The sequence below is a fragment of the Nicotiana sylvestris genome, chromosome 8 (genome assembly GCF_000393655.2).
Source record: "Nicotiana sylvestris chromosome 8, ASM39365v2, whole genome shotgun sequence".
Lineage (NCBI taxonomy): Eukaryota > Viridiplantae > Streptophyta > Magnoliopsida > Solanales > Solanaceae > Nicotiana > Nicotiana sylvestris.
Genome location: NC_091064.1, coordinates 46,552,445 through 46,576,086, shown reverse-complemented (window position 1 = coordinate 46,576,086; position 23,642 = coordinate 46,552,445). Strand labels below are relative to the sequence as shown.

The 23,642-nt window shown below is 38.8% G+C and overlaps 1 protein-coding gene across 1 annotated transcript; it reads right to left on the bottom strand.

The window, feature by feature from the left end:
- Nucleotides 1–1,097: 1,097 nt before the first annotated feature.
- On the bottom strand, nt 1,098–21,579 carry LOC104249156 (protein RDM1-like). Its single transcript, XM_070153164.1, has 5 exons — nt 21,432–21,579; nt 19,894–19,934; nt 19,422–19,529; nt 11,407–11,556; nt 1,098–1,647 (listed from the first exon to the last, which is right to left on the bottom strand). The coding sequence occupies exons 2-5, from the start codon at nt 19,904–19,906 to the stop codon at nt 1,265–1,267; spliced, it is 654 nt and encodes a 217-aa protein (XP_070009265.1). The 5' UTR covers nt 19,907–19,934; nt 21,432–21,579; the 3' UTR covers nt 1,098–1,264.
- Nucleotides 21,580–23,642: the final 2,063 nt, after the last annotated feature.

The following is a 23,642-nucleotide window of genomic DNA, read 5'->3' as shown; positions in this document are numbered from 1 at the left end:
TAAAGTGTTAACCTTTGCTATAGGAGGTGAAAATTCCTTATAATCAAGATTGGGTAGTTGGGCCAGCCAATGAACTAGTTTGAAATTAACATTTTTAGGCACCTATTAATTTTGTTATTTAATAAAAAATGTTTCTAAATTATTAAAACATTTTAACAGTCTACTAATTTTGAAAAGGTGACTATTTGTTTTAAAAGGGTACCCATTGGCAAAGGTTGATCTTGTTAATTCTAACAAACTCCTAAAGGGATTATAAATACCCTATTCCCCTCCAAATCGAAATACATCACAAAAGGTAACATATTTCCATCTTCTTATCCTTCTGCTATCTATAGTTCACAAAGTTTGTTCTAGTACAATTGTTGGTACTCTGAATTTTATAAGCTTTGTGGAATTCTGAAGGAATTCTGTCATAATCCCTGCAACAACAAAAGTGGGAGGGCTAAATTCTTTAAGGACAGTGACTACACTATCAAACTCTAATTATTTTGTCCCCATATTCTGCTATTTTTCTAACAGACAGTATCAAATGCAGAGGCTATTTGCTCTAGTATCCTGATTCCACCAACAAGAATTGTACAAAATATGGTTCTTGTTCTGGCTTATTTGCTATTTGTTCTGAATAAAAAGGGGATCTTATTAAATGCTTCTGGTTTTCATGCCCTACACCTACTTGTGGTTGAGTAATGCTGTTTAACGTAGCATGTCTCGTTTAGTAGTAGTCGAATATTTCAGTCGACCATAAAAATACCTGCTGGCTGGGACATTGTCGCACTTGCACCTCTTTTTTCCAGAAAAAAAAAAAACAGAAAACAGAAAGTAAATGGGTTTCCAGAAAAAAAAAAACAGAAAATAGAAAGTAAATGGGTTTCAAAATGAATGCAGTAATTTGACATAATTTGAGTAAAGGTTTTGTGGAGTTGACATCACGCATAATTTTAGGCTACCAGTGAGCTAACCGAAGATTTCGAATTAAGAAGTTTCAATAGGCTAAGGCATATTGCTGATCGGGAATCGGTATGTCGTATTTCCTTTAAGTTGACTAACGCGAAAAAAAGCACGTATGGCACAAACACAAGATCACCATATAGCCCATGTGCTGAAAACATATTACTCTATCAACATGTGAAAGCAAGTCATTATGATGTACAATTTTTCATATAACATGGTTGTTTGGAAAGGGTGATGGAGATGAAATTTTTTCCCAAGTAGAAGGTTAATGAGTAGTCTGGACCAAGTCAATGAAGATAGATTGGAAAAGAATCTATTTTGATGAATTCTGCAGCTTTGGGAAAATTGGATCAACATAGGCATGATACATTGGATCAGCAAGCCAAAGTTGGGCAATGTAATGATGAGATGAGGCACGCCTATGAACTTCTTCAATAAGCCAGATGCTTGCTTCAGCTTTGCTAGGATGTATGATGGTATCTAATGGAACGTCATCATCGTTGGTGCCAAACCTCATTTGATCCCACTGCTTCATGTGGACATTGGTTAGGTAGTGCAGTGGTTGCCCATATAACTGCTTAATGGATGCAGCTAATCCCGCCCATGAGGTGAAAGGGATAATAGAGCCACGGTGTGTGGGAATAGGGACCAACTGCATGTACTCCTGGTACATTCTTGCTCTTCTTATCATTGAATCTGTAATGCAGAACCTGTAAGACTAGTTATACAGATATAATACATGAAATAAGATGTAAACTGTAATCTTCAATCTTGCACCGTGGTCAATTGTCTGGCTACTAGTTTGAACTAAGAATTCAACATAAAATATTTAAAACGATTTTCATACTAAAAAAAAGAAGCAGCAAAAGTAATCCCTTCGAGCATTAGTACTATTATCAAAGAGACCTCTCAATTGCTCATTCACATTAGAAAAGATAAACAGAACATAGATTTATGGACGAGATTTTCCTGGGAATCAAACAGAAGCTACTTGTAGCCAGAGATCAGTCAACTTGTACAGATGGATAGGAAGCAAAACAGATATATTTCTTTTGGTCAAGTTTCAATAAGGTTAAAAATTGACATGGAAGGGTATCTTCTAACCCTTTCACATCCAGTCTTCTCGTTTTTTACTAACCAGATGAGAAATAATCCGTCCACGTTTTACTTCCTCTCCATCAGCTCTTCTCCTTTTCATCCCCACCAAATCACATCAATTATTGTTTGGTTATTGTCAGAGTTACTTGATACAAAGAACCCTTAGTGTCTCATAAACCATTTACCGGAGAAGAAAAAAGGAATACAAGCAAACATCTGGAGTTGTCCAGATGCAGAATTTGCACTTTCATTTTATGAAATCTCCTAATTCTACAGTCATTTTTACTTCGTTTTGATTTCCCAAGGTTGCAGAAAACTTGTTTGAAAAAAAAGAAACATTTTCATCATTTTCATCCCCCAAGACAAATTTAATGCTCCATTATTCTTAAAGCCCATACAGATCCAAAACCAAGATAAAGAGGAAACAGGAAGAATCTACGTGCACTGTGCAATTGGAAGCAAAATGATGAGATGAGAGATGGGAAAAGTGGGAGGAGCTCAGATGTCTTTGTGCACACTCAAAGTGCAGGCTTTCTTGTTGCTGGTGGTTGTGTTCTGGACATAAGCTAGAGAAAAAGGGAGAAAGACACCAGATGGGAGAGGATAAGCAACGGGAGAGACATGAATACTTGGAGTTTTATTCAGCAGCTGGATTCATCAATGAGATGATGGCGTTAGTCCACAGATTTTCCTTTCTTTTTTTTTATTGGTGAGATTTTCCTTCCTTCTCTTTTGCAAGCATTTTGCTCAAAGGGTTGAAGAGAGAAAATGTTTTCTTTGTTCAATAAGGATATAAAAATATTTGTCCTTGTTCACTAATAAATTGACTAATTATACTCATGTTTCCTTAATCAATTAGATCCACATTGAATACGGGACACAAACACCTACGAGAAGATCTCTTGAATTTATGAAAAGGCCGCTTGGATTTATATTTGTTTGTTTAATTTATTCCTTTGAGAGATAGGGGAAGTTCATACCATCAAAATCTATGGAAGCATTGGTTTATGCATTCCTGTTCTCGACTCTACTCTAGGGATAATTTTTTCTATCTTTTTTTTTTTGAGAATTATCGAGAAGTCCAACTAAGAAGGTAAAATGATTTTCTATTAACTCAGTTTAAGTACTAAGCCTCCTGATCAGTACTTCAACTAGTCTCCATGTTCCTCAAATGAATCTCTCCAAAAATGGAAAGTACTAGTTGCTCTTTCCAAAATGCTTTGTTTATCAAAACCTATTAGCGTAAATTCTCCTTTTATTCAACAAAAGTGTTCTCCCTCCTTCATTTTCTTTCCTCAAGAAAGAAGAATATTTTATGAATTATATCTAGAAAGACTTTTCAGTTTAAATGCTTGCTTCTGTAAATGCTAAATACTGGTAGTATTGTCTTCAAGTGGCTACTCTCTATAGCACCCTTGAGAAACCACAATTAATCTGGCTTCAAGGCTAAGAATGAAAAAACAGAAATTTTACTCAACTGATTCATGTCTAAAAGATTATGTATCAAGTTTGATTAGACAAGTTTTATAATTGTTAGATATAGATTAAAGGTGTTAAACGGGCTGGGTTGGACCGGTTCCGGACCGGCCCAGACCGGTAAAACCCGGAACCGGCCCGGACCGGTAATAAGGGGCTGGGCTGGGCTGGGTAGGAGGGTTTGGGGGGTTGGCGCGGTTCAGCTGGCCCAAACGGGTAACCGGAACCGGTTGAACCCGGTAGAGTGAATAGTAACTCTTACCGGGTTAACCGGCCCGGTTCAAACGGCTAGTTTTTTTTTATTTAATTTTTCGGACTTAGGGGCCCCACAGACCGTTGGCAACGGTCAGACCATGTTTTGGTCCATTGGCCACCGGAAATATTGCACAAATAGCCTATTTTGTTTTTTAATTTTTAACCCTTTTTCAATTTACAAAACTAACCTTCTTTAAAACTATAAATACCCTCCCCCTCTTCTTCATTTCTTCACTCAATACTCATTTCTCAATCTCAATTTCTCTCATTCTCCAATTTGCATCCCAGATTTATATACTTGTATGAACAAGCTAAATGAATATTTACAACAATTATATAATTATTATGCAAATGTAATTGATGATGATGCTCTTAATGTAGGCAATGTTAATCCAACTATGCATTGTACCACTTCTGCTACTGTGGATGATGAAGAAGGCCTTGATAGTTTTAATATTTTTTCTATATTTTCTAACACTCAAACCAGTAGCAAGAACATTGATGAACTTCAATTCTACTTGCAGAAGCAAAAAGAGTCTCGCACAAAGGAATTTTCACCGTTGGGATGGTGGCATGAGAATGAAAAGCAATTTCTTGTTCTTTTCGCTATGGCTCGGGACGTGCTGAATGTACCAATTTTTACTGTTGCATCGGAGAGTGCATTTAGCCAAGCAAGACAACAACTTGGAGACACCCGCCACTCATTGGGAAGCAATGCTTTGGAAGTTTTAGTATGTTTCAGAGATTGGATTAGATCGGAACGAAGAAATCAAGGACGTGAAGATGTTGATAGCCCAGAAGACGAGGAACTTGGAGATATATTAACACATGGTAACCCATCCGAATTTAACACTCCAGAAGAAGGTCAATCGGTTCATATTGATTATGATGAACTTACTAAGGCAATGCAAAACCTTTGAATTTACTATTTCACTTGTTGGAAAAAATGGAAACCTTTCAATTTGTAAGTTTGAAACTTTGAATGAAATAAAAAATAAAAGTAGCACTTGCAATAAGTGCATTTTTTCCCCATCTCCCTTGTATTCTTTATGTTAGTATTTTGTAATGCACTTATTACAATATTTATACAAAATTCCAAAAAAAAAAAATTAAAACTACACTAAACCCGGCCCGGCCCTCTCAACCCGTAACCCGTACGGTTCGGTTTTTATCCGGATGAACCCGAACCTGTTAAACCCATTAAGAACCAACCCGGAACCGGACCGGACCGTAACCCGTATGGGTCCAAAAAATGGAGTCCCGGACCGGCCCGGTTAGCCCGTTAAACACCCATAATATAGATATGTAGTTGTCCCACATTGGAATAGGTGTAGTATGCCCTTTGTATAGAGTAGCTATAAATTAGCACATCTTGTATTGCATTAGACACACAATATCAATATATCATATTTTTTCCCGTGCCTTCTCACATGGTATCAGAGCAATCGTGAGAGATTTATCGCTGTGCATAAATTCTAGCGGCTCCGGGAAGGAAAATCAGTTGACCGAAAGCCTTTTTCCGGCAGGTCTGCCGCAAGTAAAAAAAAGCCACTTTTCGTTAGTGTTGTGCAAAAACCAACACCACCACGAAGTAGATCGGGCTCCGGCGACCAACCCATAAAAAATATCCGTCAGAATACCCTCCACGCGCCGCCACTCGCCACTGGAAAAAAAAATTCCGGCAAAGTTTCGACGTCGCGTGGACCACCTTTTGGCCATTTTTTGACAACGACTCTTCAGGACAAATTGTTCCCCTTACAATTCCGAGACTACCCATCCAGATTACACCAAAATCCGATAACATTTATATTTTTCCGGCGTGAATAGTGATTTCAAAAGTGGACTTCCGGCCATTTTTTGAAAACATTTCATCAGAACAGTTGAATCTGGTAATTCCAATCCTACCCCTACTGTTTCAGTGGATTACATTTGATTATTTCTTTAATTTGGTAATAATTTGCAACGATGTCTTTGGGAATTGATGCTTTTGGGTCTAAAAACATGAGTTCTGGAAGCTCTAGTGTAATGATTACTTCGGAACCTTTAATGGGAGGTTCAAACTACTTAGCTTGGGCTTCATCTGTCGAGTTGTGGTATAAAGGTCAAGGTGTTAAAGATCATCTAATTAAACAGTCTAGCGAAGGAGATGAAAAGGCGATAACGCTTTGGGCAAAGATTGATGCTCAATTATGTAGCATCTTGTGGCGTTCTATTGATTCCAAGTTGATGCCTTTGTTTCGTCCATTCCAGACATGTTATTTGGCTTGGGCAAAGGCTCGTACCTTATACACTAATGACATATCTCGCTTCTATGATGTGATATCACGGATGACAAACTTAAAGAAGCAAGAATTAGATATGTCTACTTACTTGGGTCAAGTACGAGCAGTTATGGAGGAATTTGAGACATTAATGTCAGTTTCTGCTAGTGTAGCAAAATAACAAGAGTAGCGACAAAAGATGTTTCTAGTTCTTACACTCGTTGGACTTCTTAATGATCTTGATTCAGTGCGAGACCAGATTTTGGCTAGTCCGACTGTTCCCACAGTTGATGAATTATTCTCTCGATTACTCCGCCTTGCTGCAGCACCAAGTCACTCACTGATCTCATCACAAATACTTGATTCCTCTGTTCTCGCATCGTAGACAGTGGATGTTCGGGCGTCTCAAACTATGGAGAACAGAGGTGGACGAGGTCGTTTTGGGAGATCTAGACCCAAGTATTCTTATTGTCACAAACTTGAACACACTCGTGAAATGTGTTATTCCTTACATGGACGTCCACCCAAAAATGCTTACGTTGCTCAGACCGAGACTACAGGTAACCAAGGTTTTTCTATATCTAAAGATGAATATAATGAGCTCCTTCAGTATCGAGCAAGTAAGCAGACATCTCCACAAATAGCCTCAGTTGCCCCGACTGATACTCCTGTTGCTGGTAATTTTTTTGCTTGTGTTTCCCAGTCTAGTACTCTTGGACCATGGGTCATGGACTCAGGCGCTTCTGATCACATCTCTGTTAATAAATTTTGTCGAATATTGTATATTCACAGTCTCTTCCCACTGTTACTTTAGCCAGTGGATGTCAAACTAAGGCACAAGGAGTTGGACAAGCTAACCCATTGTCTTCTATCACCCTAGATTCCGTTCTTTATGTCCCTGGTTGTCCTTTTAGTCTTGCATCTATTAGTCGTTTGACTCGTGCCCTCCATTGTGGTATATATTTTACTGATGATTCTTTTACTATGCAGGACCGCAGTACGGGACAGACAATTGGTACAGGACGTGAATCAGAAGGCCTTTACTACCTTAATTCACTCAGTCCTTCCACAACATGTCTAGTTACTGATCCTCCGGACCTAATCCACTGTCGTTTAGGACATCCAAGTTTATCCAAACTTCAGAAGATGGTGCCTAGTTTATCCAGTTTGTCTACATTAGATTGTGAGTCGTGTCAGCTTGGGAAACATACCCGAGCTTCCTTTCCGCGTAGTGTTGAGAGTCATGCAGAGTCTATTTTTTCCTTGGTTCATTCTGATATATGGGGTCCTAGTAGAGTCAGTTCAACCTTGGGATTTCGTTATTTTGTTAGTTTCATTGATGATTACTCAAGATGTACTTGGCTTTTCTTAATAAAAGATCGTTCTGAGTTATTCTCTATATTCCAGAGTTTTTGTGCTGAAATAAAAAATCAATTTGGTGTCTATTCGTATTTTTCGCAGTGATAATGCCTTAGAATATGTATCTTCTCAGTTTCAGCAGTTTATGACTTCCCATGGAATTATTCATCAGACATCTTGTCCTTATACCCCTCAGCAAAATGGGTTGCAGAGAGAAAGAATAGGCACCTTATTGAGATTGCTCGCACACTTCTAATTGAATCTCGTGTTCCGTTGCGTTTTTGGGGCGATGCAGTTCTCACAGCTTGTTATTTGATTAATAGGATGCCTTCATCTCCCATCAAGGATCAGATTCCGCATTCAGTATTGTTTCCCCAGTCAGCCTTATACCCTCTTCCACCTCGTGTTTTTGGGAGCACATGTTTTGTTCATAACTTAGCCCCTGGGAAAGATAAGTTAGCTCCTCGTGCTCTCAAGTGTGTCTTCTTTGGCTATTCTCGTGTTCAAAAGGGATATCGTTGTTATTCACCTGATCTTCGTAGGTACCTTATGTCAGCTGACGTCACATTTTTTAAGTCTAAACCTTTCTTTGCTTCTGCTGACCACCGTGATATATATGAGGTCTTACCTATACCGACCTTTGAGGAGTTTCCTATAGCTCCTCCTCCACCTTCGAACACGGAGGTTTCACCCATACTAACCATTGAGGAGTCTAGTGTTGTTCCTCCTAGTTTCCCAGTCACAGGAACACCACTCTTGACTTATCATCGTCGTCTGCGCCCTACATCAGGCCCAACTGGTTCTCATCCTGCACCTGACCCTGCTCCTAGTACACCGATTGCACTTCGAAAAGGTATACGGACCACACTTAACCCTAATCCTCATTATGTTGGTTTGAGTTATCATCGTCTGTCATCTCCCCATTATACTTTTATATCTTCTTTGTCCTCGATTTCCATCCTTAAGTCTACAGGTGAAGCGTTGTCTCATCCAAGATGGCGACAGGCTATGAGTGACGAGATGTCTGCTTTACATACAAGTGGTACTTGGGAGCTTGTTCCTCTTCCTTTAGGTAAATCTACTGTTGGTTGTCGTTGGGTTTATGCAGTCAAAGTTGGTCCCGATAGCCAGATTGATCGACTTAAGTCCAGTCTTGTTGCCAAAGGATATACTCAGATATTTGGACTCGATTACAGTGATACCTTCTCTCCTGTGGCTAAAGTGGCATCAGTTCGCCTTTTTCTATCCATGGCCGCGGTTCGTCATTGGCCCCTCTATCAGCTAGACATTAAGAATGCCTTTCTTCACGGTGATCTTGAGGATGAGGTTTATATAGATCAACCACCTGGTTTTGTTGCTCAGGGGAGTCTCGTGGCCTTGTATGTCGCTTGCGTCGGTCACTTTATGGTCTTAAGCAGTCTCCTCGAGCCTGGTTTGGTAAGTTCAGCACGGTTATCCAGGAGTTTGGCATGACTCGTAGTGAAGCTGATCACTCTGTGTTTTATCGGCACTCTGCTTCAAGTCTATGTATTTATCCGGTAGTCTATGTTGATGATATTGTAATTACTGGCAATGATCAGGATAGTATTACTAATCTGAAGAAGCATCTCTTCCAGTATTTTCAAACTAAGGATCTAGGCAGATTGAAGTACTTTCTAGGTATTAAGGTTGCTCAATCTAGCTCAGGTATTCTTATTTCTCAAAGGAAATATGCTTTAGACATTCTTGATGAGACAGGGATGATAGGTTGCAGACCTGTTGACACTCCGATGGATCCGAATTCTAAACTTCTGCCAGGACAGGGGGAGCCGCTTAGCGATCCTGCAAGCTATAGGCGGCTGGTTGGTAAATTAAAGTATCTCACAGTGACTAGACCCGACATTTCTTATCCTGTGAGTGTTGTAAGTTAGTTTATGAATTCTCCCTGTGATAGTCATTGGGATGCAGTCGTCCGCATTATCCGGTATATAAAATCGGCTCCAGGCAAAGGATTACTGTTTGAGGATCGAGGTCATGAGCAGATCGTTGGGTACTCAGATACTGATTGGGCAGGATCACATTCTGATAGAATTTCTACGTCTAGATATTGTGTTTTAGTAAGAGGAAATTTGATGTCCTGGAAAAGCAAGAAACAAAATGTAGTTGCTCGGTCTAGTGCAGAAGCAGAATATCGAGCAATGGCTATGGCAACATGTGAACTAGTCTGGACCAAACAATTGCTCAAGGAGTTGAAATTTGGTGAAATCAGTCAGATGGAACTTGTGTGCGACAATCAAGCTGCCCTTCATATTGCATCAAATCCGGTGTTTCATGAGAGAACGAAACATATTGAGATTGATTGTCACTTCGTAAGAGAGAAGATACTTTCAGGAGATATTACTACGAAGTTTGTGAGGTCGAATAATCAACTTGCAGATATTTTCACCAAGTCCCTCACCGGTCCTCGCATTGGTTATATATGTAACAAGCTCGGTACATATGATTTGTATGCTCCGGCTTGAGGGGAGTGTTAGATATAGATATGTAGTTGTCCCACATTGGAATAGGTGTAGTATGCTCTTTGTATAGAGTAGCTATAAATTAGCACATTTTGTATTGCATTAGACACACAATATCAATATATCATATTTTCTCTCGTGCCTTCTCACAATAATGTTTCATTATGACAGTTCCACTTTGCACATTCTTTTTAATAGCCGTTTTTGCACGTTTTGTTATCAGAGCCAATACCATATTTAGGATGGGAAATGAAATTCTTTACAAAGAATATTATTCAAATCACATCTATCTGGATGCTCTTAGATTACATTATCAAACAAGTGGAACTGACAACGTTATCAGATCTTATACGTTAAATTGCATAACGGCTTTGTATAAAAAGTTCATCTGAAGATCTGTGCAGCTGAACTTGATACGAACCAAGGAACACAACTTACACAAGTACACATCAAGCCTCACGACCTTTCACTAGATCACAAGCAAAAGAACTAATGGACTTACAAATCTTTACAAAGAAGTGGGATGCCTTGGAGATCAAGTTGGAAGCTCGTTGAAGACTTGCAATGTCTTATATGTTTTGCCTAAAGAGGAGGAGTTGAAAGAAGACCACTTGGAGCCTCAAATTATTTTCTTTTTAGTGTATTTATCTTAGGCCTTCTTCAAAGGTAATTTTGTCTTTCATTGACCCTATTTAGACCTGGTGTAAAAGGATATTGATGAGGGTTATTTCCTCTTTAGCTTATTTTGCATATTGATGATGGTTTCTAAGGGGCTATGGCTTCCAACTTGTTGATCTAGACTTCCAAGGTGTATACACAAGGGGAATCATTCCTCTTGAGGGTAATCCTACAGTTTTAGGTTCACTTTGTTTGTAGTTGATAGGTAATTGATTGTTATCAATTGCTTCTGCTTCTCAATTACCTCTTTGTTGGGTCTAATCAAAAATTTATTGCTTGCCTTTATTTTGTTGTTTTCCGCACTAAAATTCCTACCTGAACTCCATTACAGAATTTTATACTAACACCAAAAACTATTAGATAAGCTGTGCCTGATAAATGTGATATTAATTTAACAGATTCCTTCCGGGCATTATGCTACCATCTTTACTTGTCCATGAACTGCTTTCTAAATTCTAATCACACTTGAGCAACCGACAGTTTGAAGTGAGAAATGTTGGACCATATAACCTAAACTCCTAGCTCCGTCTTTGATTCTCGAGTTCCCATACTAAAAGAGGACACAAGCTTGCGTAAATAAAAGAAACATGAAACACTACACCAACAGCCTAACTAGATCCTCATGTATTGAACAAAAACATAAGAATCTCTACCTACAACATATCTCAAACTTAATCAAGAGAAGAGGGTTCTCCTTTTTCCAGTTTTTCACAGTGATAAAGCAACTGGAGTGTGTTTCCGCTAAGGGAACATATGCAGACACTTCAAGTAGATTGAGAAACAAGACTCTACTTGATAATTATGTGAATTATGACACAGAATTTCAGTACCTTCAGAAATAAGTTCGTTAACAGGTTGACCAGTGGTGATATTATTTTTCAGCTGTTTGTTTTCTGTTTTGCGATCATCTGCATCAGAGGAAGATGAGTCGCCCGATGAGATATCCACCTGCTCAGCAAATGGCGCTGCTCTCTCCATCGCTGTAAAATTGCAGTCATTTGGAGAAAATAAAAACATGCTAGCAGCTTTAACAAACGAAAACTTTGATGAAACTACAACAACACAACCCAGTAAAATCCCACTAATGGGGTTTGGGGAGGATAGAGTGTACACAGACCTTACCCCTACCATGGAAGGGTAGAGAGGCTAAGTTTTAGGGACAAATAAGTTTAAAAACCAGTATGTGCATGACGCTTGATAAGAAGATGTGGAGGTCGAGTATTAGAGTTGTAGGTTAGGAGGTAGTTGAGTCTTGCCTTACTTCGTACTTTTGTGAGACTAGTCTGGTAGGGTTTTTGTCTAAGATAGCTAGTGGCAATGTTGTGTCTTACTATTTCTCTTTTTAGTGCAGAACCTATTTACTAGCTATCGCTTTTGCTTTGCATCTTTCTTCTGGATTTCATGTTGTTCCTATTTTTCCTATGATTTCTGTGGTGATACTAATATTGTCTCCTTTTGTCTTTTTGTTTTCTTGAGCCGAGGGTCTTCGGAAACAGCCTCTCTACTCCTTGGTAAGGTCTACGTACACACTATCCTCCCCAGACCCCACTAGTGGAATTTTACTGGGTTGTTGTTGTTGTTGTACTCCCAAGTCCCATAAAGGAAATAAAAAAATGAAGGTAGAATATGAGTTATTTGATTTGATCCCATATACAAATAAGAGAATAAGAGAATATTTACATCAAGACAGCTCATCAATGAACTGAATGAGCAACTGGCAGAAAGCCATACAATTCTCATAGACCACTATTTTGATTTCCATACATAAAATCCTAGTGTAGAGTCTAATATCCATTAGTTAAAAGTTCATCACGGTTATGAGATTCAACAACAATGATGCAATGCTCAGATCATTCCTTTTCTCTGCATATATGCTTAATTCATCATAAACTGCATGCTAAAACTAAGAATAGTACGAACTAAAGCCCACTCTAACAAGAGCCCATTCTCAATAATCAAGAATGTTGTCCATTCTCTAATAATCAAGCATCTTCATAGATAATTAAATTAATAATTATTAGATATATTAGCTTCCAAGTTCGATTGGATAGACATATTTGGATAAGAGGATACCTTTTCAAAATTGTTTTTTTATGGATTTAACTTGGACTATCAATCTAAATAACTTGTTATAGCAGGTAACTTGTCTTGTTTTTCAGGTTACTAATTCCCATTTTATGTCCAGTTACATGTAATTATCTGTTAGGTACCTAATAGAGTAAAATGTGTATATAAGATAAAACTTTTTTTCTAAAGATATTCTCTTAGTTGGGTAAATAATTAGATTTGAATTGGTTCGAAACTAAAATCCAATGTTCTAATATTAAGGATTTCATAAATGACTTTCACCCTAATTGAAACCAATAATATCATGATAAATTGTTCATCCTTTTATCTCCTACTTTTGGATTTCGCTAGAACTTTTGAGTTGGTGATCGTGAACTCTATTTATCCGAAGGAGGAGCATTTGATTACTTTCCGGAGTATGGTGGCTAAGACTCAAATTGATTATCTTCTCCTCAGGAGGTGTGATAAGGGGTTGTGCGAGGATTGTAAGGTGATCCCGAGCGAGAACCTCGCAACACAGCATAGGCTCCTGGTGATGGACGTCGGTATCTTGATAAAGAGGAAGAAGAGGTTTGTACGGGGGCAATCGAGGATCGGGTGTGGAGTCTTAACTAAGGAAAATGCGCAGGAATTAGAGGGAAGGTTGGCGGCTATGGGAGCCTGGAAGAGTGGTGGGGATGCTAGCGGTATGTGAACGGCGACAGCGGACTGTATAAGGGAGGCAGCGAGAGAGGTGTTAGGGGTCTCGCAGTGTTTAGAAAAGCGCGCGCTTCGTCGCTTTAAGCGCGAAGCGACGCGACCTACTGTCGCTTCCAGCACACTGAGGTGACTCGATCTGAGGAAGCGAGCGCTTCACAGGAAAAAGCGATGAAGCGGATAAAGCGATTGCTTCATTGCAAAAAAGCACAGGGGGTTTTTTTTAAAAAAAAATTTGGGTATGTTATTCTATTAGACAAAACAGACCCTAAATCGACCAAAAACCCCTTCCCCTTCGACAAAATTCTTCGACAAAACAGAGTCTCACAAAACCTAGGGTTTTTTACCTGCTGAAGCTGAAATCCAAAAGCAGAGACGCCATTGCTGACCCTTTCTCTCTAGCTCAAGTTCTCCTTTCTCGCTCGCGACACTCGCCATTGCTGACCTAGGTAATTTTTTCTTCTCCTTTCTCCTTTCTCCTTTCTCCTTTCTTCTTCTGTTCTTCAGTTCTTCTCATTTTTTTTTTCATTCTTCTTCTTCTTCTTTCTTTCTCTGTTTCTCCAGTCCAGAACAGAGTAAGGAACCATTTTTTCTTTCTTTTTCCTTTTCGTTTGTGTATATTCCGGCATATATATTTAATTATTATATGTATTTCATTTATTATTATATTTCAACATATAAAATTAAATTATTATTATATTTCAGCATATAAAATTAATTATATATATGTATTATTTTTAGTTTATGTGATTTTTTAAATGTATATTTCAGTTTATATAATTAATTATTATATATATTATATGTATTTTCAGTTTATTGATTATGTTTTTCTTATATCTTAATAGGGATATTAAAATGTCTCAAAGTTCGAAAGAGAAAGACCCGGCTTGGCGATATGGCGAGAGAGTTAATGAGAAGAATACAACTGTTGTATGCAAGTTTTGCAACAAGATTACAACGGGTAGAATTTATCGCTTTAAATACCATTTAATTGGTGGCGATAGAAACGTCACAAGTTGTCCGAAATGTCCACCGGAGGTGAGGGAAGAAATAAAGAATTTTGTTGAGAAGAAGAAGGAGCAAAAAAATCAAATGGTTCATCAACCAATGGTGACCAATCTTGATGATGATGATATTGAAGAATTGTCACTTCCAACAAAACGGGGAAGAGATGGGTCAAGCCATGGATCATCGACTAAAGGTCTTATAGATTGCTACTTCTCAAAGAAGCCAGGAGCAAAGGGCGGTGGAAAAGATGTACAAAAAATTGCTAAAGACATTTTGAGGGATCGTGCAGTTAGAGCTTTTGCACGATGGGTCTATGATGCTGGGCTCCCCTTCAATTGTGTCAACTATGACACTTTTGGAGACTTTATTGAGGTCGTTGGTCAATACGGACCTGGAATGAAGCCTCCCACTTACCATGAAATAAGAGGTCCTTATCTAAATAAGGAAGTGGAGGAGACTAATAAAATTGTTGAGGAGCATAAAGTTGTGTGGAACAAGTACGGCTGCTCCATTATGATGGATAAGTGGACGGCAAGAACGGGGAAAATGATTATTAATGTGTTGGTGAATTCTCCCCGGGGAAGTTTGTTTCTTGAGTCCATTGATGCTAGTGACTCATCCACTGACCACATCAAAATGTTCACCTTGTTTCAGAACACCATCGAAAAGATTGGTCCAAGCAAAGTTGTTCAAGTGGTCACTGATAATGCAAGTGAAAATAAGAAAGCGGGTAGCATGATTGAAGAAGCGTACAAGAAAGTCTATTGGACTCCATGTGCGGCTCATTGTATCAACTTGATGTTCAGGGACATTTTCAAGGAAAAACTCTTCTCTACAGTTTTTGGCCAGGGCGTTAGGTTACATTCTTATATTTCTCAGCGGCCCTTGTTATTGAATATGATGAGAAGATTCACCATGCAAAACAATTTGGTGAAACCGGGCAAGACAAGGTTCGCCACTGCTTTCTTGAGTTTGCATAGTATCCACTGTCAAAAAGACAATTTGAGAAAGATGGTCACTTCAGAGGAATGGAGCAAGAGTAAAATTGCAAAGGAAAGTGCGGGAAAAGAGGTTGCACACATTATTCTTTCTTATTCTTTTTGGAATAATGTCCTTCATGCTCTTAAAATTGGTGGCCCTTTGGTTAATGTACTCCGTTTGGTGGATGGGGAGCAAAAACCACCAATGGGCTACCTCTATGAAGCTATGGATAGGGCCAAGGAGGCTATTCAAGCATCAGTCAGTGATGAGCAGAAATATGCAAAGGTCTTTCAGATCATTGATGCAAGATAGGACGAGCAACTTCATAGACCTTTGCATGCAGCTGGACTTATTCTGAACTCATCACTCTTTTATGAGCAGCATGAGAAAAATTCATTGGCTAAAGAAGTGTGGACAGGATTCCATCAGGTTGTTATCAAGTTGACCCCAGATGAAGACTTGCAAGAAAAGATAGTAGATCAGCTTGCTACTTACAAGGCAGCTGAAGGACTTTTTAAGCTCCGACTTGCTATTAAACAAAGAACGACGAAGTCGCCAGGTGACCAAGTGTTTCTAAATTTTATAGCTCTAACTTAAATGTATTTTTTATACTTATTAACTCTTGAACATTTTTTTGACTTCTATAGTTGAATGGTGGGACCAATATGGTGTAGAAACTCCGGAGTTACCGACTTTCGCCATCAAAGTTCTAAGCTTAACTTGTAGCTCATCCGGATGTGAAAGGAACTGGAGTGTTTTTGAACACGTGAGAAATAAAAAGAATTATTTCGTGTTTTGAGATAAAGTAAATTATATCTCAATTGTCCAAACTCCTACTAATTAGTTGACACATCTTTTTTGCAGATTCATACAAAGAAAAGGAATCGACTAACCTTGAAGCGCCTCCATAATCTAGTGTTCATAAAATACAATAGAGCATTGAGGCGTCGCTACAACCACCGCAATATAATTGATCCAATTCTTTTGGACAATATTGATGAGCCTAATGAGTGGCTAACTGGAGTCCCCGAAAATTATGAAGATGAAAAAGTATTTGAAGGCGACTCCGATTTCACTTGGGGTGACGTTGCGATTGGTAGTGGAGTTGGGGAGGATCCTTATGGTTTAAGGAGATATACTCCAAGTTCAAGCTCTATTAGGAAGGGAAAAAGTGTGGCTACTACAAGTCGATCTCTATCCCTAATTGATGAAGATGAGAGTGATCATGAAGAGGAGGGGGAAAAAGAAGATGACGGGCAATATGAAGATAATAGAGGAATTCAAGATTTTGACAATCTTGAAGAAAAAGAAGAGTAGAAGAATAAGATGTTGATTCTAGTAATTTAGTAGCTTTGATTTTGCTTGTCCTATGGTTTGTGGATGATTTGGTGGTACCTAGTACCTACTTTTAAGTATTTAAATTGAAGTTTTTGATTATTTGTAATTTTATATTATGTTTTTTAAGAATTGCGCTTCACTTTAATAAAGCATGTGCTTCGCTTTGCGCTTCGCTTTTGAAGCGAGGCGAGCCCTTGTCGCTTTTTTGCGCTTCGCACTCTCAAAAACACTGGGGTCTCAAAAGGGTACTTAGACGGGCACCGAGGCAACTGGTGGTGGAATGACGTGGTCCAGAGTAAAGTGGAAGCAAAGAAAGCGGCTTACCTTAAGTTATTGGAAAGCGCTGACGAGGAGCAGAGGAGAGCGAACAGAGAAAGATATAAGGAAGTTAGGAGGGAAGCGAAGCTAGCGGTCACGGAGGCTAAGACTGTTGCGTTTGGGCGGTTGTATGAGGAACTGGGGGTAAAGGTGGGGACAAGAAGTTATTTCGATTGGCTAAAGCGAGAGAGAGGAAGGCTCGTAATCTGGATCAAGTGAGGTGCATCAAAGACGAGGAAGGTCGGGTATTGATGGAAGAGGCCTAGATTAAGCAGAGGTGGCAGTCGTACTTTCATAGTCTTCTGAATGAAGAGGGAAACAGAAACATCATGTTAGGGGAGTTGGGGCACTCCGAGAGTCACCAAGACTTTAGGTACTGTAGGCGTATTAAGGTGGAGGAGGTCATGGGAGCAATGCGTAAGATGAGTCGAGGCAAAGCGATCGGACCAGACGAGACTCCAGTTGAATTTTGGAGGTATGTGGGTAAAGCAGGCTTGGAGTGGCTGACTGAGCTGTTAAATGTTATTTTCAAGACGAAGAGGATGCCAGATGAGCGGAGATGGAGTACGATGATTCCGTTGTACAAAAACAAAGGGGACATCCAGAATTGTAACAACTATAGGGGTATAAAGTTACTAAGTCATACCATGAAAGTTTGGGAAAGGGTGGTGGAAGAGAGGGTAAGGAGGGCGGTGTCTATATCAGAAAACCAGTTCGGGTTCATGCCTGGTTGCTCTACTACAGAAGCTATCCATATTATCAGGAGGTTGGTGGAACAGTACAGAGATAGGAAGAGGGATCTGCACATGGTGTTCCTTGATCTAGAGAAGGCATATGACACGGTCCCTAGGGACGTTCTTCAGAGATGCCTGGAGGTGAAGGGTGTGCCGATAGCTTATATTAGGGCGATAAAAGATTTATATGATGGAGCTAAGACTCGGGTTAGGACTATATGAGGTGATTCGGAGCCCTTTCCAGTAGTTACGGGGTTACACCAAGGATCTGCGCTCAGCCCGTTCTTAATTGCCCTAGTAATGAACGCATTGACACACCATATTCAAGGGGAGGTGCCATGGTGTATGTTGTTCGCTGATGATATAGTCCTGATTGATGAGACGAGAGGCGGTGTTAATGAAAGACTGGAGGTATGGAGGCAGGTCCTGGAGTCTAAAGATTTCAAGTTGAGTAGGACCAAGACGGAATATTTGGAGTGCAAATTCAGCGATGTGTCGGGGGAAGTGGACGGGGGGGTGAGGCTTGACTCGGAAGTTATCCCTAAGAGAGAGAGTTTCAAGTACCTAGGGTCTATTATCCATGGAGATGGGGAGATCGACGGAGATTTCACGCATCGTATCGGGGTGGGATGGATAAAATGGAGGTTAGTGTCTGGAGTCCTGTGTGACAAGAAGGTTCCACTGAAACTTAAAGGTAAGTTCTATAGAGCGGTGATTAGACCGGCAATGCTGTATGGGGCGCAGTGTTGGCCAGTCAAGAATTCTCATATCCAGAAGATGAAAGTAGCCGAAATGAGGATGTTGAGATGGATGTGCGGGCACACTAGGCTGGATAAGATTAGGAATGAAGATATTCGGGAGAAGGTGGGCGTGGCTCCCATGGAGGATAAGATGCGGGAAGCGAGACTTAGATGGTTCGGGCATGTGCGGAGGAGGAGCCCAGATGCCCCGGTTAGGAGGTGTGAACGGTTGGCTTTGACATGTACAAGGAGAGGTAGAGGGCGGCCTAAGAAATATTGGGGCGAGGTGATAAGGCAAGACATAGCGCAACTTTAGATTTCCGAGGACATGGCCCTGGATAGGGAGGTATGGAGGTCGAGCATTAGGGTTGTAGGTTAGGGGGTGGTTGAGCGTTTTTCTTCGTTGTTCTGGCTAGTCTGATAGTGTTTTATATAGGACTGCTAGCGGTTATTGTTCCATCACACTTTTATTTTTTGTTTATTATTATTATTTATTATTATTAATTTTTTATTTATATTTTATATTTTTTTCCAATTTTTATTATTACCATAGTTATTGTCCTTCCCACTTATTTTTTGTCACTTACGGTGCTGATCTTATTTGTATGTTTTCTGTTGTTGTTACAGATCTTTCGTTTTTGAGTCGAGGGTCTCCCGGAAACAGCCTCTCTACCCTCATGGGTATGGGTAAGGTCTGCGTACATTCTACCCTCCCCAGACCCCGCTAGTGGAATTATTACTGGGTTGTTGTTGTTGTTGTGTTTGAGTTATAAAATAAAAATTAAGGAAAAGGTGTAAATTCTTAAAAATGTTAAATATTAATTTCATTTAGCTAGCTCAATAAAAGAAGAAATTCTGCCCCACGGAAGTCCTCAAATGCCCTATTTTTATTTTTGAGGCTATTTACCTGAAAATAAACAAGTAACACAAAAATACTTTTATCACGATTCTTCAAAGATTTACCTGAAATTTCTTGTTCATGTCCACTATTGTTTCCATCATTTAACTTTGTTGCATTTGATTCAATATTTTTGTTCATCCTCCCAATGGCATAAGCAACTTTCCGTTGGTCTACAAAAAGAAAATAATTGTTTTGATGAAGTATGAGAGATTATTAAAAGCAGGTAGAAGATGCAAAAATAGAGCACTGTACTAGTGCTAAAACAAAAGAGTTTGCTAGCCCTATTACAGATAATCTTATGCTACGTATTGGAAGTTAACAAAATCCAAAAATGACTCGGGTGAGCTACCAGGGGAGTGATACTCCAGCTACATAACAAAATAAAACAATTAGCCTTGAGGGAGTAAGTTGGAGTTGATAATCCATCAAAACACCTTCTATTCCTTTTTGACCAAATTGTCCAAAATTTAATTTAATTACTGACGATTAACAATATTTTAAAGAACATAATGTGTTAATTATAAGTAAATCTACCTTGTTGTGCCATCTGTATTTAATGAATAATGGAAAGTATCCTGCAGCATGCAAAAACTTGTTAATATCGCATTCAAAATTTCAAATTGAATTAAACACATGGAATATAATTCAGCCACATTAGAAACATATACTGAGTAAAAATTATGAACTAAATATTAAATGCTAAGTCGGAAAATGTTGCTCCTTACTTTGAAACAAAATCAAAATCTAGCCAATCAGTAAGTATCAAGAATAAAAAAATAAATTGGAGCTTATACTATTAAGAGAATGTTACACCACTAATCATTTACTATTTTTAGTTTTTTATGAGTTAGTGAGTCGTCGTCACTCCTTCCCCGATGATTTGTGGTGTAGTTGCTGTTTTTGGATTGTTGGTGGGTTTTCCTTCTTTTCTAAATGATTCATATAAGGTACAAAAAAAAAATTAAAATCTTAAATATTAGGACTTCGTACCTAGTTAAGATAAGGAATGATTTAGTAAGAAAAATTTTAGTTGTTTATAAATAACAATTTTGTCTAATGTGCAATCTATTTTTAAAGGGTAAAAAAGTCAATAATATTTTGCACATGGTTTTCGTGCTTTTTATAAATGTGGAGAAATAATATACTTGGTTAAAATATTTTGGAAAGTATTTTCTCTGGAAAAACAAGTTACTCTTCCTTATGGAGTAGTAAAAACAAGCTCCATAAATGGCATTCCACGCTAATTGCCTTCTCCCCATCCCCCATCGCCCAACACCCCACCCTACTCTCTGTAGTGTTTGCCTCGTGCTCGTGCGGCAATATTGTCTACTTAGAGCCCGTTTGGGTTAACTGATTTAGAATAGCTGATAAGCATTAGGTGCTGAAAAGCACTTTTAAGTGCTGAAACTGATTTAAAAAATAAGTAGTTACGTGTTTGGATAAAAGTGCAGAAATTAATAATAAGCAGCTGAAGAACTGGGTGTACGAAGAGTTTTGTTTTAAAAAGAAGTATTTTAGGGATAGAATAGTAAATATTTTGGTCAAACCTAAAGTGCTTATAAGCTGAAATTTGATAAGTTGGGGGAGACCAACTTATGACTTTTGGCTTATTTTTGGCTTATAAACATTTAACTTATAAGCACTTTTAATTTTACCAAACGCGTAGATAAGCCAAAAAGTGTTTATAAGCTAGTTTGACCAGCTTATAAGCTTAGCCAAACACCCTATTACTTACCAAACACCAGGATATAATCAAGAAACGCACTTATTTTCCAGGAAAATATATTTTCCATTGAAAACAATTTCCATCATACCAAACACGCCCTTTATGTTTTTCTTTTTCCGTTGTCAGTTAGATTCTTCATACTGAGAAAAAATTATCAAATAGTAGGTGTTATAATTGAAAAGAATATCACAAGCTCATTAAGACTATAAATAAACATTATGGTGCGATTCACCAAAAATTATGGATTGCCATTAAAATTCCATTGCTGAAAGGGATAAGGTTTATTGCTAACTAAGACACATAGAAATGGATTATAAAGAAAAAGCACGCAAGAGAATAAAGTTACCAAATTCCGTTAGCGGCAGAGTGATTATGAGCAGCTTAATTGGCGGCAGAGAAGACGAACTTTAGCGACCTGGTAAACAAAATCTTTTGAAAAATTGCTGTTTGATGCAATGTAGAAAGGTTTTACTCTGTTGATTAAACCAAAAGGGTTTAATTTTATTTAAAGGGGGAATCCAATTATATTATGGGGCTGGGTTTTAAAATGAACCCGTTAGGTCTTTTGTTTAAATGGCCTCCTCAATGTTGTATGGAACTGAATGTTGGCCGGTAAAGAACTCACACATCCAAAAGATGAAAGTAGCAGAGATGAGGATGTTGAGGTGGATGTGCGGGCATACAAGGATGGATAAGATTAGAAATGAAGATATTCGAGAGAAGGTGGGTGTGGCCCCATGGAGGACAAGATGCGGGAAGTAAGACTCAGATGGTTCGGGCACATTCAGAGGAGGAGCACTGATGCACCGGTGAGGAGGTGTGAGAGACTGACTGTAGTGGGCACGCGGAGAGGTAGAGGAAGACCTAAGAAGTATTGGGGAGAGGTGATCAGACAGGACATGACGCGACTTAGGATTACTGAAGACATGACCCTTGATAGGGAATTATGGAGGTCGAGCATTAAGGTTGTAGGTTAGGGGGAGTGTGAATATTTCTACAGCACAATAGAGTGAGACTATCCAGTTAGGAGTTAGACTAGGAATGTCATTGGTCGTCTATTGATGCAGGGCTTTACCTTCTACCTTCTACCTTCTAGTTGTACTATACCAGCCATCTATTTCGTATTTCGTATTTTGTATTTCGTATTTCGTATTTCGTATTACGTATGCTGTATTTCATATTTCATGTCTCTTGTATATTGTGGTTATTTTTATCATGTATTTTTATGGTACTAATATATCATCTCCTATTGCTTTTTTGAGCCGAGGGTCTCCTGGAAACAGCCTCTCTACCCTTCGGAGTAGGGGTAAGGTCTGCGTACATATTACCCTCCCCAGACCCCACTTGTGGGATTATACTGGGTCGTTGTTGTTGTTGTTGTTGTTGCCTCCTCATGTCCGTCCGTTAAAAGTAAAATTTGTGCTCGGTGTACCTCACTAATAGCCTGTTTGGCCAAGTTTCGCCAATGCACTTTTTTTCAAAAAAAAAAAAAGAAGTTTTCTTTTTTAAAGTTAAAGTGTTAATCAAGCTTTTGGAGGAAAAAAAATAATTTTGAGGAGAAGCAGAATCAGTTTTGAACAGGGGCGGATTTGGCCCAAAATAAAGGTGCACGTGAACCCGTGCTTTTACCGGCAAACTAGGTATTTTATGTATATATTTCCTCAAATTGATCTAACATTATCCACTGGCACCCATGCTTCAAAAAGGTTGAATGGGGCACTTGGTTGAAGGTTACGTTATTTACTCAAAGGAATAGGAATCGATTATCACTTAGTATTTTTTTTCTCTCCTTTTTTTAGTGGTGCACCCATGTTTTAGAAATTCTAGATCCGCCTCTGGTTTTGGAGATGCAGAAAAAAGTTGCTTCTCTCCAAAAGCATTTTTGAGAAAAATACACTTAGAAGTAGTTCTTAAAAGCTTGGCCAAATATTAATTGCTGCTCATAAGTGCTTTTCAAATTAATTAGCCAAACACAAACTGTTTCTCACAAAAGTACTTTTGAGAAAAATACTTTAAAGAAAAAACACTTCTCAAAATAAGCTGATTTTTATAGCTTGGTCAAACACGTTATAAATCTGGTATTTAATTTTTGTCACGCATCTTTTAACTTTGTAAGCAAGGTAAATAACCTTTTTACCTTTTGACTCTCCTCTTCTTCTCTAACTCTTCTTCTACACTTCTTCGTAAATAATCATAACGCCGTTTTTGTTGTCCGCTCGCACAAAATGGTTGGAGGAATACTGGCAGGTTTTCTTTGAGTGACCTTTTTTGTGGTCCTACTTTATTGTAACGATCCGGCCAGTCGTTTTAAGAATTTACGTCCCAATACCCTATTAACTATTTTTTCCGTGTTTGTTTCTGCTATTTTGATTCGCCGGGATGTTTGGTTTTGAGTTTTTGGGACACATAGTCCCTAAATGAGAGCTTAAGCTTTAGAATTTGGACCATAGTCGGAGCAGTATGAAGACGTCCTCGGAATGGAATTCCGTCGGTTTCATTAGCTCCGTTGGGTGATTTCGGGCTTAGGGGCGTGTTCGGATTGTATTTTGGAAGTCTG